The sequence below is a fragment of the Aplysia californica genome, unplaced genomic scaffold (assembly GCF_000002075.1).
Source record: "Aplysia californica isolate F4 #8 unplaced genomic scaffold, AplCal3.0 scaffold00180, whole genome shotgun sequence".
NCBI lineage: Eukaryota > Metazoa > Mollusca > Gastropoda > Aplysiida > Aplysiidae > Aplysia > Aplysia californica.
In genome coordinates, this window is record NW_004797450.1 from 1,193,676 (window position 1) to 1,213,215 (window position 19,540).

At 39.4% G+C, this 19,540-nt stretch overlaps 1 protein-coding gene across 1 annotated transcript in view; it reads left to right on the forward strand.

Moving 5' to 3' along the window:
* The window catches only part of LOC101860654 (nuclear pore complex protein Nup107), a 52,808-nt gene extending 34,110 nt beyond the window's left edge, over positions 1–18,698 (forward strand). Inside the window, exons 18-27 of the mRNA XM_005098354.3 lie at positions 696–814; positions 3,023–3,158; positions 3,449–3,612; positions 5,037–5,139; positions 6,169–6,257; positions 7,612–7,683; positions 8,018–8,197; positions 12,601–12,669; positions 14,368–14,535; positions 17,433–18,698. Of these exons, the coding sequence (XP_005098411.1) occupies positions 696–814; positions 3,023–3,158; positions 3,449–3,612; positions 5,037–5,139; positions 6,169–6,257; positions 7,612–7,683; positions 8,018–8,197; positions 12,601–12,669; positions 14,368–14,535; positions 17,433–17,537 (1,205 nt within the window). The 3' untranslated portion in view covers positions 17,538–18,698. The remainder of the gene's footprint in view (positions 1–695; positions 815–3,022; positions 3,159–3,448; positions 3,613–5,036; positions 5,140–6,168; positions 6,258–7,611; positions 7,684–8,017; positions 8,198–12,600; positions 12,670–14,367; positions 14,536–17,432) is intronic.
* The last annotated feature ends 842 nt before the right edge of the window (positions 18,699–19,540 follow it).

The following is a 19,540-nucleotide window of genomic DNA, read 5'->3' on the forward strand; positions in this document are numbered from 1 at the left end:
TTTGTCTCACAGGGTGTTTGGTTTTGTTTTGTAGTTTTTTTCCCTCTGTACTTGAACAGACGACTGTTCTTTGAAACTAGAAAGCATGGAGGTTTAATATTATACAGGTGTGATCTACTGAAGTAATGATAAGAGGGACTCTGTGGAGTTGAAACGTGTTGTTTGTGTCTTATAAGTTTATTAGTTTCTATTGAAAGTTTTACTGCCCCTTACAATTGCCTAATTTTCTTAGGTATGTAGTTTGCTAATTTTATTTATGATTAGCTAGATTTTCTTCCATAATTAGACGAAGTAGAAGCTCTTCATCAATAGATGAATATGAATGTCACTAAAATAGGGCTGATAGCTCTGCTTGTATAGTAAATACGAGACTTTGGCAGAGCCCGACCCTTCTTTTTGATTTCCCCTTTCGAAGAGGTATCAGGTAGAAAGTAAGGGCTAAATTTATGATGTTACTGCCTCTGATTTATTATGGCCTTTCGTTGCTGTACATGGTTTGCAGAATGTCAGCAGATGGGTAGAAGGTTCCACTTGTAAGTCTTACTACTTTTCTTCCCTCTATTGTCTCTGTCTTGTCTGTCTTGCTTTTTTCCCCCAAGTATTTAAATGGCAGGTTTCCTTTTAATGTGCTTCTTTCCAGACCCGAACCCCAAAATGTAGAATGTCACGTTGATTGTTTTTCCTGTGGTCCCCAGCTTTGATCAACGTCATGCACAGCTGGCTCCAGAACAGGAAGGACTACCTTCCCCAGCATCTGCTACGTCTCATGGTGCACATTGTTCTCTTCCTCAAATCAATAGGACATGTTAGCAAGGTAGGTGAAACAATATTGAAAGGGGCGATACATGCGTACCATCAGAACTTTTAAAGTACTTTTTAAAAAGGTACTTTAAGTACAATCTAAAATATGTACTTAAGTACAGTAAAAGTGCTTTCCTGTAAAATGTACTTGAGTACAAGTACTTTAAAAAAAAGTACTTATGAGTACATTTTAAGTACTTTCTTCTAATATGCTAAAACACTTCAGTGCTAATGCAAAACATCATATTGAATGACATATCCAGTGTATTTGGCAAATTAGGCCATTTGTTACAAAAAATGTAAACAGTATACAAAGCATTTGAAAACGCACTGAACGTAGGTGGAAATGGTCCGTGAAATTGAAAAAACCCCCCAAAAACAGACGCAACTAGTGAGTAAGTGATATTATGAATAGAACTTGTTTGAGCAAGATTTTATGATCAAATGTTAATCAGTCCTAGAGGTCGGTAAGTAGGAAAAGTATCCAATTTGAAAAATGTAGAGACAAAGTTGCTCTAAAGAAAATATAAAATTGATGAAAATGGCCAGCAAAGAAAATGGAAAAGTGCATTGAATTCTTCATTAACAAATCCTCAAGGACTCAAGGTACCTTAAGCCTTAAGCACAAACCACAAAAGTTAAAAAGAAATTTAAGTAGCCTAAAAAATTGTTAGATTGATATACATTTAGAACTCAGTTTCAGTTTCAATTGATTATAGTAGTTGTAAGACAGATTTTGGTCATAGTCCACGGCGAACCAAAATACGTGCAGTTTCCTAGAGCTTAGTGAGTGTAGTGTAACCGAAGATTCTCTACTACAGTAGTCTCCGCCTAAGATCCCAGTGCTCGGAAGCAAGGGAAATACTGGATCTTAGCCAACGAAGCCAAGGAAGAATCTACAGTGACCCATGAACTGACGTGACCCCTGGGTAGGTTTATGACATATGACGAGCAAAGAGTGGTCAACTTTGATGATCAATCACAGTGGTATGGTGGCATGAGGCAGGCCTTAATATTATACACTCTTTAGCCTATCTTGAATCTTGAGATCTTTATCTACGTTAATCCAGTTGCCTCTCCCCTTTACCTGTCCAAAACTTTAGCCTTCCATCTCTGATTGAGTCCCCCCACCTTTGTCGTTACGCACCATTACATTGTGACCAGACCATTTAAAATTCAGGCTGTCTCACAAATTCGGGAATAGAGAAAAACTGCCTTCAATGGTCAGGGAAAAGTTCACAGTTCGGTGGGATCCTGCCTGGAGCGAACTTGTAGGCCCTACCCACCCAGCGATTGGTGTAAGTTTAGGTGGCGAGCTCAGATGCGAGTGCGATGTTTGGGGAAAGGAAACACCTCAGTGTAATCCTGTCTGGGGCAAACATTGTCCGTTTCATCGGGTTTTACAACGCTTGTGTGATCACATTCACGAGAGTGGCTGATCTTTGACGTGACGGGCAGTTCTTTGATCTCAACTTTTGACTCTTGGTTGATCGGCTGTGCCCGTCCGGGTGTTTGTTCCCCAAATTATGATCAGAAATGCCGGCACTTACTCTTTCATTAAGCTTCAAAAGTACTCAAAATGTACTTTAAAAATACTCAAAAGTACTTTTATAAAAAGTATCGGAGTAGAGTAAAAGTGCTGGTTCTAAAAAAATGTACTGGAGTACAGTAAAAGTACCGAAAATTGTAGCGTAAGTAGAAGTACCGGAGTACTTGTACTCCGTTACAACCAGCTCTGAGTACCATTATGTTTGTCTCGTAGTTATAATAAACTGTTTCAAGTACAATCTTCATGTCATGGAAAGAAGAAGGGTTTATCGTGCATTCCAGCACAGTAATATTAAGATTTGCACATTTTTGGACGCATGAATGAGAAGGGATTATCATGCATTCTAGTGCAGTAACTATTAAGATTTGCATATTGTTCTCTAAAAAATGGTCTTCAATGTTGGAGAGCTTGTAGGACATGACAAAAGACTTTGTCCCGAAAAAGATATTTTTAACTAAGTAATGTTCATGTGTTTCTTAAAGTACATCAGTTGTCCTAGTCTCTCCTTCGTCTTTTCCTTGTATGTTAACTCTCTTGTAACACCTCACTAATCTTCACCACCATTTATACAACCTATTTGTGTAGCATGAGCAGTAATAAAACTTCTTGTAAAAAACAAAAAACAAACCCAAAACAAAACACCATCACCACCACCGCCACTTTGTTTTGCAGGAAGACTTGTGTGAGGCCATTATCGAGGCTTATGTCGCCGATCTGATCAAGAGCAAGCGTAAGAGTCTAGTGGCTCACTATGTGGCCACCCTGCGGGCACCGGCACAAGTGCAGTGGTATGCCAGTTTCCTGGAAGGTCAGTGCTTGATAGAACATGTCATCTCAAGCTTGTGGAAATAACATGCTTCTGTGGTTAACAATTTTCACTAACTGAGTTGCTTTGGAAACTGACTATTTACAAAGCTTTAAAGTCTTAAGCCAATAGAAATAAAGTGCTTATATGACGAGAGAAGATTTGCACTGTGTAAAATTCTTAAGAATACTCTGTTTTCCTTTTTTTCTCTGCACAAAGTGTCCGTGTCCTTATCATTGCTCAAACAAAAATTGTTATCTTAGAAATCAAATTCTTATGGGAACTCTTCTCAGGTGTTGAAGAAACAGAGGAAAGACAGCAGTGCCTGGTGTGGGCGGAGGAAGAGGGCCTGGATGTGGCAGCCATCACCAAAGCTGTGGTGGAGAGGGTCCGGGATAGGGAAACCACTGCTCTGCCTCCTGAGAACAGCTTGGCACCTGACGTGACTGTCACTGCTGTGAGTTTTGTTTCTTTCTCTTGTACTTTTGTTGGTTTACCTGTTTTAAGGTTTTAAGTGTCTGCATGATATGTGTGTGTGTGTCTCCGAAGGGAGGCTCCTGAAATTTTATGATACAGTAGTCTCTGCCTAAGATTCTGATGCTCGGGAGCAGGGAAAATGCAGGATCTTGGGCAAACGAGATCTTACCGGACGCACAGAGGGAAGAATACACGGCGACTCATGTTCAGGCCCACAACCAGTAAAAATGGTCTCCCTTTACTCTAAAATGACATGGTTCCTGGGTGGGTTTATGAAAGTGGCGAGCATAGAGTGGTCAGCCTTGGTGACCAATCACAGTGGCATTTTCACTTATTATCCTATCGTGAGTGTCAAGATCTATGCTAATCCAATTGCTTCTCCCCTTTACCTGTCCAAAATTCGTAGCTTTCCATCTCTGACCGAGTTCCCCCGCCTTTATCGTTACGCACCATTGTGTTGTGACCACTCTCAGTTAAAATTAAGTCTGTCTCGCAAATTCGGGAGTAGAGACAACTATTGCAATGGTCAAGAAAGAGTTCACAGGTCGATGTGATCCCGCCAGGATTGAACTTGTAGGCCCTACCCTCCCAGCAACTGATGTAAAGTTAGTTGGAGAGTTCAGATGCAAGAGCAATGTTTGAGGAAAACAAACGTGTCGGCAAGTTCACACCTCTGTGTTATCCCGTGTGGGGCAAACATTATACCGTTTCATTGAGATGTACAACGAACATATGATCATATTCATGAGAGTTCATGATCTGTGACGCAAAGGGCCGGTCAGTGATGGCAAATTTTCACTGCTTGGTTGATCTGCTGTGCCCGCCAAGTTTTTGCTCAGTAAATTATGAAATGTTGGAACTTGGCGGAATGTAGACCTTCAGAGCTGGATCTTAGGGATGACTTTTGTGTAGTAAAATCTGTTCTCTGAAAACAGCGGGATCTTAAGTGAACTGGGATAGTAAGAGGTGAAATCTTTGGCGGAGACTAGTGTAGTTCTTTTTGCCAACTCAGATATTCCAGCTTTTTATCACCTTTTTATTTGAGTCCCTCACAAGCATTTTGTGCTGAGCAGCTACCTTTCTTGTACAGTGTGTCAGAAGAATGCAGTAAACCTAAAATGTGATAATTCATTCCATGCTTTATTGTTCTGGGTTTTAAAAAGAAAATTTGTCTGAATTTAAAGATTGTCATGCTCATTGGAATTGCTGCACAATAAAAAAAAAAAGAAAAAAGAATTTTATGAAGTGCAGATTTTTTCCAAAAGTCCGCCTTTAGTTAGAGTATGTAACTTTATTTTCTCTGAAAGTCTTAATCCAAATGTGGCCTGAGCTGTAACTTTATTTGGTCTGAAAATCCAAACCCGGGTCGATGTTGTATCACAGGTGTGAGTGTATGTGTTTCAGGAGGATCGTGCTAAGATTGATGCCATTGATTGGCTGGTCTTTGATGAATCGCATCGATCTGAAGCCATGAAGCAAGCTAACGCCATCATGCGTGCATTTATTGGTAAGGCCCTTCTTTGATAGTGTGTACTCAAGTCTGTATGGGTGGTTGGCAGATGCTCTAATATCTGGAGTCCTTATCTCTCATCCTTTTTTTGTTTTTGTCACTCTCTTGTAACACCTTTTATCTTCAGCACTTATATGACCGAATTGTGATGAAAGTGCCATATAACATTTTCTAAAAGAAACAGGCTGTGTAAAAGTCAAATGCATATGTTGCAGTCATTTTTACACTGGATTACTACTGACTACTGTATAATAATAATAATACTTGCGAAACCGCGCGATTTTAAAATCTACCTTTTTTTTTTTTCATTTCTCCCTTAAAATTTTGGCTCATCTCCCTGCAATCTATCCTGGTGGGTTAACATCTCTGTATATGCTGAAGGAAATCTGTCTGTTAAAACTCTTCTTAGAAGTGCATGTAATTTAGTATTATTTATTTATTCAGTTTGATTCAGTTAGTAGCACAGATTATGCATGGTTGTCTCTCTCTTGATTCAGATCTAAGAATTTTTGTTTATAAGCCTGCAGTGAGGTTGCGATACCAGGGTTGCCCACCTTTACAAATTTTGTTGAATCACCTCTTTTCTCCTTGACATTGGCTGGCTGGCTGTCTTGAACAGTGTTGACTGTAGTCATAAAGAGCTTGAAACAGCATACCAGTGGTTGAAACGTATTGTACCAGTTATGCAGGAAATATCTCTGGAAGTAGGGATTATGCCTGTGAGTGTGAGTCGCTCTCTTTCTCTCTCCCTCTCCCTCTCTCCCTCCTCCCCACTTCAGGTTACATTAATTGTGTTTGTACTTTTTTTCTTTCAGGCGTATTTGCCTGTGGCTCGTACACTTACTTTCATCTTGCAGAAATATTTTGAGTGATTTTTTAATATCTTTTTTTCTTTCAAACAGTTTACTGATGTTGTTTTATGATTTTTTTCAGGGTTTTTTTCAAACGACATTACTTATGCTTCTTTTCAAACTTTTACTCTTGCCGTTTTTCAAACTGTTGGGCCGGTGTTGTTTTTCCCCCCAGCTGTGAAGAAGCACCTTGCTGCCCGCCAAGCTTTTGAAAAACTTCCCACAGATTCTATTGATGTAATCTATCGCCAGTGGCACCTCCAGGTATGCTCTCAGTACTGATGTAGAATGTAAAAGACGACCTCTTTCTTACTGATTTCTTTGAACGGTGGAAATTGTGAAAGACAGCCATCCATTGCCGAGGAAAAAAATGGCCATCTTAGACAGGTGGCTGTCTTACGCAGTGCCATTATAATGGGGGAAAAAAATGCAAGTGGTGAAATAGACAGTGCCCATTTGTACAAGCAATTTTCTTATTCAGTTGGCCATTAGAACAGGTTCAACCATACGTGAATGATTATCAGTGAGTTTTCATCAAAGAGGACAGACTTTCTATAGTTTTCTTTTTAGTGTGTCCTTATTGAATTGTTTTGTTGTCTCATAATTTTTATCATATAATCTTCGTAGAGTTTTCCATTTGAAGTTTTTAAAGTGCATTTTCGTGTATTTATCAGCTTTTTGAAATATTCAGTCAATTTTTATATTATGCCCTATAGGTTTTCATGAAAAAGGTAGCTATATTATATTAATTAAAAATTTTGTGTATAGTAAAATATTGAATGTGGCGGGGAAGAGCGGCTTTGATATCATTGTTGCTTCTGGAAGAGCGTTTTTGACATCATCAACTAGTATGTTTTTATATTTCTTTGTTACCGGTAAACTTGGTGTAATCGCTAACAGATAGACAAGTTGCATTACATTTCGTCTCAATTTTTCAGCAACAGGAGGGTGTTGATATTTTTCGGATTTTTTGGACAAATTCCTAGGATAAGATTTCTATTCAGAAATACACATATGCTGCTCCCTTTTTCGATAGTTTGACAAAAATCAACCACTCATACACAGAGGCAAAAGCTGACTTGTTTAACAGAGTAATGAGAGTAAGACAAACCACTGAATATAGAGGAGATCACACGCAAAAAGTTTTCCTGCAATATGCACGTGAATAACATGTAACGAGATTTTGTTCCAAAATGTTCCCAGCACAGCTGTAAACCAGAAAATGCTGAGGGGAAAATGTTCAGTGTATCGAGTCCCAAGCCTGAAAACACAGACGGAAAAATGTAGAGTCTGTTTTAATATGTAAGCTGAAAAAAATTACAGAAACATGGAGTGTCGATACCATGATCAGCACCATCAAGATGAGGTATATGCTTACTGCTTACCACTATCACTGTTCCTAGGATGGATTTAAAAAAAAAAAAAAAATTTACAGTGGCTCTTCCCCGGTCTTCTGTGAGTGATTTGTCAAGCTTTCTCTGGATTCTTCAGTCAGCCATGCACCAGCTGGTTCAGCTCCTTGTTTTTAGTACAAGATTGGACTTTGATCCCGTCGGGTACCTATGCACTATGGTAATACTGAATTATTGCTCAGAATTTATGGGTTTTTTGTTTCCAGACTGGGACAGGTGAGCTTCCTGTTGAAGACAGCAATGCCATCAGAGAATACATGTGCATGAAGGCGTATCTAGTGAGTGCCAGTTTTATTCTATTTTTTTTTTTATAATAAAAAAATTTTTTTGGTGTGTTTTTGTTCATTTCTTTTTTCGTTGTAATTGATTCACCGCAGGCATACTGTATGACAATACAAACAGGCAGTGGAAAGTTTAAAAAGAATTTCAGTTCTCTGAATATCTCTAGGTTTTAGTTTATTAAAGTCTTGGTGACAGTATTTGTATTCTATTTTTCCCCTCTGAGGACAGGGGTGAAAGGGTTAGACAGAACTCAGTTCTTTTTTCTTTTGTTTCTGTCATAACACGTGTAAAAGGGTTGTGTGAAACTACCTTTATTTCTTCCACTCACAGGATGCGGTGGAAAGCTTCAACGACTGGTTCAGCTTGTACCATCAGGGCCGGCCGGCCAAGCCCAGCGTTGGCAGTGAGGGTGTGGCTAGCTTCACGGACCGTGTGGCTCTTGAGCACAAGATGAAACAGTACCAGATGGAGATGGAGCGTTGGAGGCATAGTCTCCGCCAGCAGACCAGGGTGGGTATTTGTCACTGCTGTCGTTGCGGTTCACCAACTGCTGATCTCTGAGATAATATAAGATAATGTCACAGACATTGCGGTTCACCAGCTGGTTTCTGAGATAAGAGAATGTATCACAGTTGTTGCCGTTTGCCAGCTTGTCTTTGAGGTAAGATAAGATGATGTCAAAGACATTGCGGGTCACTAGCTGGTCTCTGAGATTAGAAGAGATAAAATCACAGTTGTTGCGGTTTGCCAGCTGGTCTCTGGGATAAGATAAGATGATGTCATATGGGTTGGCTGGTAGTGTCTAAGGTAAGATAAGGTCACATTGTAGTTTTGCTGCTGCTGAGATATAAAATGATACAGTAAAGTAATATATAGTTATTCGCTACTTAAGAAAATGTCTCAGTTTTAGGATGCTGATTTCCGAAATAGGAAAAGATAATGTCTCAGTTGTTGGATGGATGCAGATCTCCAAGGTAAGTTAAGATAATATTGCAGTTGTTAGCTGCTAATGTCTAAGATAAGATGTTGTAGTTGTTGGATGCTGCTCTTTGAGATAAGGTAATGTGGCACTTGCAGGAAGGTGACATCTAGAGGCCGAGGTAAGAATAATGTCACAGTAGTTGGCTGCTCTTCTTTGAGATAACTTAAGATGAAGTCATTTTTGTTGGCTGTCTGAGATAAGATTATATATTGTCAGAATTGTTTGTCTTAAATATCCTCCAAGATTTAAATCAGCTGAGCGTTGACCATACAACAGAAAGTCGGCATGAGGCTAATATTTCAAGCCTAGGTAGCCAGTTGAGTGCTATGTTGGATATTTGAGGGACTGCACTGCCTTTTTGTTCCTGGGGGAGGGGGGGGGCGCTGTGTATCTAGTATGCTACCTGTCATCAATATTAATGTCTTTCTCGCCCTAGATCAGGGTAAAGGCCAAAAGGCTATGAACACTTTCCACATTTCCCTATTCCAGGCTAGTTTCTTGATATTATTCCAAGTTGTCCCACTTTTTATTCAAAGAGACTTGTTCAATGGAGGAGGTCAGTTGAGTCTTTTCAGCTTTGTCCACTGTCCTTCCTTGGTCCTACTGGTGCTAAAGCTTGTCCAAGATAAAAGAATTATACTTGCTTGTTTGTGTTTCTTTTGCTTTCTTAGTTTTTACAGGGTTGGGTAGATTGGTGGTGGCGGGTGCTCTGGTGTGATTTGCTCCTTCTTTCCTTTCAAACATCTATCGTCCTTATCTCCCCTTCTTCTTTTTTATGTTTGTTTCTCTCTTGTAACACCTCTAATCTTCTGGCGCTCATATGACCTTATGCAGTTGCAAGCGCTGTAAAACCTCTACTAAAACTAAAAAAAGGTTGGGTAGTTGACCCTCCGCCAACTGGCTCTTTTTGGGAGACCAGGCTTTAGTCCCCTCTTATGACACAAGTGTCAAGGCAGGTGTAATTCTTTGCTCCTTTATAGTTAAACTATGAGCCCTCCTCTATACAGCAGCAGGTGAGAGAGTGACACTTGGAAGCTGTTCTGTAATATGAACGTTCCGGGTTTTTTTGGTTTGTTTTCAGAATATTCTTACAATGTGCAAACTATGATTTATTTTTCTTTCTTACTTTTATTAGGTACCACAAGCGAAAATTTTTTGGAACAATATTGACGTTTAAACCTCAGGGGTTCAAATCTACTCTATGAAATAACATTAAAAAAAGAATTATCAAAATCCATCAATAAACAATCGAGATATGGTATTTCAAAGTTTTATTTTTAAACGAAACCTTTTCAACTGCGACTTTCACCCATGTTTGAGGTGTTCTAAAATACAAAGTGCATGATCAAATCAATGAAAACTTTGTTTTTCCCAGAGCTGTCAACACAAATATTGATATCTTTAAATCAAAGCATGTTAGAATGACTGGTTTCCAAGATATAGGCCTTAAAAAATTGAAAAAAAAAGCCAAAATTTGTCATTAAGAGCTCAGAACCCTATTTTAACCTCTTCCAAATTAGTCAAAACTGCCTCCTCATTAGTGAAAATCACACAATCATTACAAATACATGCGTAGACTTAGCTGAATTTTTTTCAGACCACTCTGACCATAAGTAACTTTTCTGGACTCCTCTGAAGTGGGCTTCGGTGCAAAAAACGCCTCTTGGAAAAAAATTAGGGGAACTCTGGTACATCCTCGGGCAAAAAGCATCACAACAAGTGAACAAATTAAGCTACAGGGCTAAATCATACATCAAATTAAAGCTCAATGCAAGCTCTACGGGGTCAAATCAAAATTGTTTACTAAAACCTCTCATAACACTCCATAATAGGGCCCTAATGCCCAAAAACCTGCCATTATTGAGTGAAAATTATAACGTCTGCCGACTGGAAAAAAATTCATATAAAATCAACACATTGTGCTACAAGGTTGCATTATATATCAAATTAAAGCTCTTTTCAGGCTCTGTACAGTGGATTAGTTTATAGAAAGAAAAAAACCTTCCAATCATTTCAGATATGGACATTAATGTGAAAAAAGTCATCAATATTGGTTCAGAAAATTAAGATTTCTGCTCAGGGGGTTTAAAAATTGGAATTAAATCAACATACTGATCTACCGTGGTTCATCTTGTATAATATAGATCTAGTTCTAGATTTATTTATCATTTTAGCTGAGAAAGAAACCAGTGGCTGGGGAAATACAATGTATCATCGTGTGTCCAGTAAGTGGATGGAAGAAGGGGGGGGGGGGGGAGGGGGGGGGGGGCATTTCTCCAATTAGCCTATCAGGTGACATCTAGGTCTAACTAAGTCTAAGAATACGTAAAAAGGCTGGTTGATTCAATAATTGAATATCCACCAATCAAGAACGTAGATCTAGCCTTTTTTGTTACCGAATTAAATGCCAAACAACATCTACGAACATTTCCATCGGTAACACTGACACCCGGTAACCCCCTTCCGAGTGTTTAGTAGTGTGTGATGACATGTTACTATAAACAGAACTCCCAGTTCAACTCTTCACGGCTTTAATTTTTCACTTTGTCGACCTGAGATGCTTAGATTTCGATGCATTTAGAATAAATAAGATGTTCTTAGTTGAAAAGACAGCAAAAATACCACCACGAAGCGATACATTTGTATAGATCGCAATTAATTCACTATGAGGTGGGGAAAATGTAGGTCGGCGTGATTCCCACCAAACAATAACAATCCAACCACACGGCAAGTGGTGGCCGATTAATCTTATTTTTCAAAACACAATATTCATAAGTATCCTAAAAGAAAATTATGATAATACTTACATAAATTGACGTCATAAACAGATCTATCGAATGTTTCTTTTACTGAACCATCATTATAATCGTCTGCTGGTTGGGTCAAGTCAGAGGGGGTGGAAATGGGCAATGGAACAGCCGCAATGGCAGAATGACGATCTCCCGAAAGTGGTTGCTACCCCACTTCAGAAAAAGTAATATTTCTACTTCGTGGAACGTAGTTGGCTTTTCTAAACACATAAACTTGATGGTAGAGATGTCTGGGAATATGATCCTGGCACGGAGAGCCCGATTTGTGTCGAATTTCATATTTTAAAATGCTTTCTTCGTCTTTACATCGTACCACTCAAGCTTTCCGCTCGGAATAAAAACATAAACACATTCCCCGGAAATTCTCCTGAAATCCCAGATTTTTATGTTTCAAACCGCAAGAAAATTCGATGATTCAAGACTGAGAAATCGAAATTTAAAACAAGTACCCCCCCAAATCTAAGCGCGCAAAATTGCAAGACGGCCGAGTTTTCCCGTGTTAAACTTTAGCCAATTAAAAACTAAATATGCAATCATAAGTATCAGTTTCTCTTTCACCATGGAGAAGGAAAGACACAGAAAACTGGTATAATTTTTATTAGTGTTTACAAAAATTAAAACCAGCTAATAGTTGGATGAAGTTGTCCAAATCTGGCTCCAGCCGTAGCTGTCTGCCTTGAAAACGGCTCGCCTGCGGTACCTACTTTTATACTGATTAGTAGCGTGGAAAACTATCAAGTTAACAGCAACAACCTTCCTTGAACCTCATTCTGTGCAGTCAAAGAATCCATCTAATATATTGAAAAGGTTTCCCTTTTCCATTTTCAAAAGGTTGGCAGCTCTGCTTGTGTCATTAAGGATTAAAAATAGGTTACCCAAGGTCTGGCATGTGATCTGAATGAGTTTGCCTCCCCTTTTCTGTTCTTTTCATCAGCACTCCTCATAACACAAAATCTGTTCAACAAATAAAGATTCTCTGGTCCCATGAAGTTTGTGTTATACAGTAGTTTTACTGTATATGATCATTCTATGGATAAGAGGAGGTTGCTTGTTTTTTTTCTCCCAACAACTGTTGTGTGGGTCATGATTTAAATGTGTACCTTTTTATCTCTTGGTCTCAGGTGACCAAAGACAGGATCTACAATGTGCTGTTGTTTGCTGATGGAGGTTGGCTGGTTGATGCAGAAGAGGTGAGGAATTGCACAAGCTCATGTGAGCAGTAATATGCTTTATTTCTGCATGGAAAGAAACAACCTGCCACTCTTTTATTCCTTCTACCTGTGCGTTATAAAGGTGCTCTGGTAAATGCATCCAGCTATCATTTCGGAGTGTTTAGTATTTTATAGAGTAATCACTTACAAAAACAAATTTTGTAATAGTTGAATGACATTTCCAGTTGTTTCTCATGTATTGAGTCTTCATTCTTATTCTTCCCCTAGCATCTCTCAAAACAGAATTACCCCCCCCCCCCCCCCCCCCGCCCCTCTTTTAGGCCATTCCCAAAGGGGGGACATTAACGTATATGCTCAGTACAATTGTAAATGGGCTGATTCATCAGTGTCATGTTCATGTCTGTTCCTGAACTGCATGCAAGGAACTGCTGCTTTTTCTTTCCTAATCCTTACTATTGTCATTTTTTCCTCTACTTCTTTTGTATGTTTGTCACACTCTTGTGACCCCCTATTTCCGAGATGCCTTGAAAGTCGAAGCAGACTTTGTGCTGTTGAAGCTAGAGAGGTGAGCAGAGTAAGCCTGATTCCTTGTATGGACTTCTCTGTTGACATCCACCCCTTGGTGCTCATATGACCTTATGCAGTTGCGAGTGCTGTAAAACCTCTACTAAATTTAAAAAAAAAAAATCATCACTACAGTGCCTCACATATACCTTTGTTCTATGTTCTGCTTACCTTTGTTCTTTTCTATTTTCCTTTGTTCTCTGTTCTTTTTTCCTTTCAAACATCTATCATCTTTATCTCCCCTCCTTCTTTTTAGTGTTTGTTACTCTCTTGTAACACCTCTAATCTTCGGCCTTATGTGATGCACGTGCCGTAAAACACTTCCTAAAACTAAAACTTGTTCTCTGTTCTGCTTACCGTTATTTTGTTTTTCTAAGAGTTGGGGCGAGCGGACGGACGGGTTCGTTACTCGCGGACTCAGTCAGAGCGAACGGGTAACGGACAGCCATGAGAGCGAACTGCGAACCTCAAGACAGTTCGTTTTTTGGGTCTGCTCCACAATTTGACTCTCTCGCGAGCGGACTGCGGACCTCAAGCCTCAAGTCAGTTGGTTTTTTGGGTCCGCTCCAAAATTTTATTCACTGGGCGGGCGGGCGACGAGACGAACTCTAGCAGACGAGAGGCTCGACGCGAGATTAGACCCATCGTCTATTGTTTGTTAATTAGGCCTGATGTTTCAAACCACTAGTGGTGCCACAGGGAGTGAGAGAGGCTGGTTGCGTAGTACTATGTGTGTAACCTTTCACCTCGTGCGTGGGGCACACTGTGTACGTTCCAATTATCGCAAAGGCCGGGGGGGGGGAATTTCCGCCATGAACGCCTAGCTACAATGTGAGGCAGGAGGGTGATTTTTTTTCGGGGCGGGTGGTTGTAAGTTGTAGGCAATGGAAGGAGTCGTTCCCGTCGAATGCACGGAGTCTCTCGGTCTGCCCGTCCGCTCGCTCGCTAAATGAACTGTTGTCTCTGCCCAGTGTGTGGCGAGTAGCGAACTACTCCTCACAAACGGACGGTTCGTTACCCGTCCGCTCGTTTGCTGGTAGTGCCAACGAGTAGTTTGTTACTCGCGGACGCTAATTTTGCGAGCCCTATTATTTCTGTTTATCCTTATTCTATGCACATTTGTTCTATGTTCTGTGTACATTTATTGTTCAGGAGACTGACATGGACGAAGTCCGCCAGCGCCAGATGAGCCAGCTGCGGAAGCTGCACTTGCCTGCTCTCTGCCTGAACCTGCACAATGTACTTCACTCTAGCGAGATGTATGCCGATGCTGTGCAGATTGCAGATGTCATTGCCTCAGAGCATCATCAGCTGTACCAGGTAAGGGCTTATCGAATGTTTAACTCACTGACTATTGTTCCCGTCACAGGTACGGGGCGGGCGGGCGGTTCGCTGGCATGGGTCCTGTACCTCCGACGGGATGGACTTTGCACTTTTGTTCCGAAACTTGTGCTCCCGTCTTATGTACGGAAACGGACTCCAGTGCTAGTTTTACTACTTGTTTCGTTTTGTGCTAAGTTTGGCGGATGTTGTGTGGTAACTTTTTAAGAAATTGAAGGTGAAGGACAGTCACCCCAACTGGGGTTGAACTGACTGGAACTAGCGCTATGTTTTTTCTATACAGTTGATAGCAACTTGAGAGTCCCATTGAGGTAATGGTCGAAGAAGTCGCATGAACAAGAATCACAGTATTTCGCTGTTTTCGATACTTCTGTTCATTAAACTTGCTTTAGTGACTCAGAATATGATGTGTTTGATAGTTAGGACCCTGGATATGTACCCGAACACCCTTCGAGTCGTAGTTTTAGGGCTAGATCGAGCACTTGTACTGGTGCTGTTCACGAAATGAAATCACAACTTTGTGCCCTACCTTTGTCTCATGTACCGTAGTCTCCGCCTAACCACACTCCAGACATCACCAACAAAAATCTATTCCATATATTAAAAATTCAACAGAAATTTTTAGTATTATATCTTCTCTTCATTCTGTGAAAATTTCATGAAGTTTGGATGAAAAATGGTGGATTATTTTAAAAAAGTATAGAGAAAAGTCGCGTTTTGAGAAAACAGCCGCTAAAGAAAAATAAAATACTGACTTTATGAGGAAATGGCGGTGACAAACATGCCCGGTTTGGGAAAAAATAAGGTTTTTGGGGGTTCTTATGCAATGAAATAGTTGTAGGAGAGGCTGAGGAAGCTAAAAATTCCTACAACTCAAATTCCATCATTTTGAGCCGAATTTTGACTTTGGGGGTGTAGCAAGCCCCACCCCACTCACTGACTACTGGCCCCTTTCTTCACTAGTCACTTGCGCTGAATACTGGCGTTTTTGGGAGTATTTCAAAACACCACCAAAACTCTCAGAATTACCCTATTGTAATTATTTTTTGACACAATAAAGTTACATTCAAGCTTAATGTAATACAAAAAATTTAAGTTGTGTAAGTCTAATACTTAAAGTTTCATGATTTAAAAAAAAATTGGCATGAATTTGATTTTCTGAAAAATTTCCAGAGACGTGCCAAATAGAATGAAATTCACAACAACAAAAAGTTCAGTGTTCTGCTTTGATTTTTATGCATGTGTGAGTGTTTGGTGAAAATATAAAAGCTGGGATGTGCGTCGATTCAGAACCACACTCTGAATTACTACAGTTGTCTCCGCCTTAACACATGCCATACAAAAGCCCCACTCCCTCTAAACGCATGCTCCGATCCGCGAAACACACCGCACGGCGCACCGACAGTGGAATTTTAGTTGCCGCGGGGGGTTCCCCGCCGGGCCCCTTATCACGTCACAGTCAAGGGGGTCAGCTCCCTGTCGCCGCTCTGTCTGGGCCGACTTAAATTTTGGTATTTTTTAACGTACAATTTTAGCTGTATCCTTGTATTTATGGTAATTCTCATTTAGTGCACCCAAAGCAAGCATTTCTGCTCTTGAGGCTAATAAAAGAACGGACTTTGTAACTTGTCTTGTTATTTCGTTAGACGCGCTGGAGTCAGCAATGCTAAATTGTTGGGTTTTTTTGACTAGCGGGACTGAAAAAAAAATCAATATAAAAAATAGGCCTCGTCAAAATCTGTCGAACTTTTGGAACATGAACGACATAGCATTGGTGCAGATACTCTGAAAAGATGGTATCTGCGTATATAATAGAAAGCTGTAATTTTGCAACTTTATCCATCGGGCACACAATTCGCTATGAAGTAATTCCTCCAAATACAACTTTATGTGTCTAATATAATCGTGAATATTCACCTATTTTCTCGAAAGTTTCTAAAAGTTACCATGAAGTTTCCCTATGAAAAGTACAAATCGATTTTAGTACCAGAATACATCTTCAATGTAATACACGAACAGTATCTGTTACACTCACGAAATTCCTTACTTTTCTTAAAACGCTAAGTCTAGGTTTTGTAGGTTGGCTGAATAATAGGGATGACTTCTCGAAATCCTAATATCAGCTGCTGGAAAGCTCTGAAGTCTTGTTTAAAGAATACTTTATGCAAACAAAAGCGTACCCTTTATTCTTTGGTCATTTAATTCTGACTTTAGCTGATTGAATTTAATTTCTCATGGTATTTGTGTACACATTTCATTTCCTTTAGAATATATATGGCATTTCCCCACCAGTTTGGCAATTTTTGTTTTTTGGGCTCAGCACCTTGTACATCTATTTGAGAACACATTTCTTTGTAGATATCACTGGAAGACGTTTTGTGTAGATAATACTGAAAAACGTTTATTATAGGCATAAAAAAATATAAATTTTCAGTTTCCAAGGACTCTTAAGCTGTGGAAATCACGAAACTTTGGCAGCCATTTTCTCGCTAATTGTATCTTTAAAACGAGGTGACTCCATCTCCTTCAATCACAAAATATCTTGATTTCTATTCAAGATAGGTGGATATTTTTTCACCGAAAGCAAGACAAACGAACAACAGCTTTAAAATGATATCTATAACTCCACATGCTCGAAAATTGACGAGCACCTGATTCCCCTGCTTCGGGACACATACATATTAAATTTGTATAACTGAAAGATACACATTGGAAAATTCATACATAACAAAAAGATCCCAGCGTCCGAATTGATTTCGTTATGTGCATACTAGACTATCTAGCCTGTAGTTGGGTGAACTAGCTTTTTCATTTGTGGTTTCTCAAAAATATTTTGCATTCCAAGTTTTTTTAACAAGATTCTTGTGTTCTTTCAGGACTTTGACACAGAGTCCCTGCAGCATCTCCTGGGCCAGATCAGCAGATCATCACGCTGTCTTTTAGACGAGAACAAAGACCCACTGGGCTACGAAGTGGTGTAACTCTCAGGTTGAAAAAGAGCTTTGTCCGTGTTGTTAGTACAATAGAACTCATTTACAACTGTATTCACAGAGCCAGGGCCTTAGTGCTAGTGCCATTATGTAATGGATGTGATTCTAACCAGTGTAGAAGAGAAGTAATAGAAATGTTTATGTGCTTGCCATTGTCCAGCACTGATGATAGGAATATAAAATTTGGTTACACTCATTAATGAAAGTAAAGTCCTACTATTTTGTAGAGCAAGGGAGGTTTTGGCAGATGCAAGCAATTGTGTGGTGAAAATAGATTTCCTCAGTGAACAATGAAAACAGGGAGAAGGTTTCTTTTCACATCTGACATGCTGTGCTATTAATAGCAGAATCAAATGAACATCAGGCTCTGGTGGCTCTATAGTCTCGACATCCCTCCGTCATTACTGGCTCCTTTTCTCTTTTGTCTTCTTCAGTTGAGAGACCCAGCTTGGTTCTTGAAAGGCCAAAATGCTCACCTTATTTAAATAAATTTGTCTCTTCTGTGCTTTGACTATGTCTCAAAGGCAGAGGATCAGACTTTCAAGCTGTCTGCTTTTTTTTCTCTTCTCGCTACTCTTCTTTCCCATTTTACTTTTGCATTCACCTAGTTAGGTCAAATTGCGATACACGATCTCTAATTGCCCTGAAAAAAAATTGGCTGTGTGGATACTATGTCCAGCATCTCACAGCAGTATTCTCTCTAAACTTGAACTGATCACACTTAAAACAAAGAGGGAATCTCCATTCTAAGAAAGATGAACCACATTGATCGTTGTATCAGTAATGTTTCAGTAAAGTAAAGCAATGGGGGAAATGAAGCTGAGTTTAAGAAATCTTTTTGCTCAAGATTTGAGCGATTCCAAAGCAGTTGTAAATGAGTTCTACTTTACAATGCCTGATGCCATGCCCTTCATCAGACTCATGCTGTACTCATGGTTCAAACTGACATATTAAGAATGACCTCAATGTTCCTTCTCATGTGTTCATAATAATAACATATTTTGTTTAAGTAATTATGTTGTTTCTTGGGGATTGCTATATCACTCTCAAACAATCCCAAGTTCTTGCTTAAGAAAGGTTGACAGACACGTTAAAGTTTGATGTATGAATGGCGAGTTACATGTATTAAATAAAGTTTCAATGATTTGTAAATTTGAGTTCTTTTTTAATATCTTTCCAAAGTTTTGTTGCAACAACTGAACAGATAGAGAATACTATTGTCAGCAAGCTGATAGAATGTCTTAAGCACAGAAAGCAGAATTTTCCTGGAGAGCAAAAAAACAAACGTTTTTCAAGAATTGTATCTCCGCTTTGAAACCAGTTCGTACCAAAAGAAAGATTGAAGCTTTACATATGTGTGTGTGCCTGGTGAAAGGGACCACATGTCGCATTTTGGAAAATCCCGTTTTTTTAGCATTTTCTTGTACAGAATTCATTTCTGAACAATGTGCTTTTTAAATTTTGAAGATATCTTGAGTAGTTTTTGAGATATGGGCGATTTTGTAAGGCAGGGTACGGAAACAAAGTTTTGAGAAAAACGGCTCTAAAGTTTCACCTCTGTTTCTGCAGAAAAAACAAAAACAGAACACCCTTTTTTCATAACAAGTCACCATTCTAGTAAAAAGGTTTTGCTGTTGCTGAAATATAATGTTGTTAAATCATGTTCATAATTATTACTGTTTTGTTTAAAAACTTGATACCCCCCTCCCTCCCCCCTCATCTCCTGCAACACACACAGGCAAAAAAAGTATCTTCACCACAGTAACTAGGGAACTTAACACGATCAATCATCAGGGTCAGAGGAAAACTTTTTGTTCCTTACCCACCTAACAAGATTGCCACATATCCAAATCTTAGAACCCAGACTCTCCCAGGAATAAATGAAATTTTGTTTTGCATACTTTTAGAATTAAGAAAACAAAAATGCACTACTATGAGTAAGCTAGATCTAAACTAAGCTAGATTTAGATCTAGATCTAGGTTTATCAACAAAG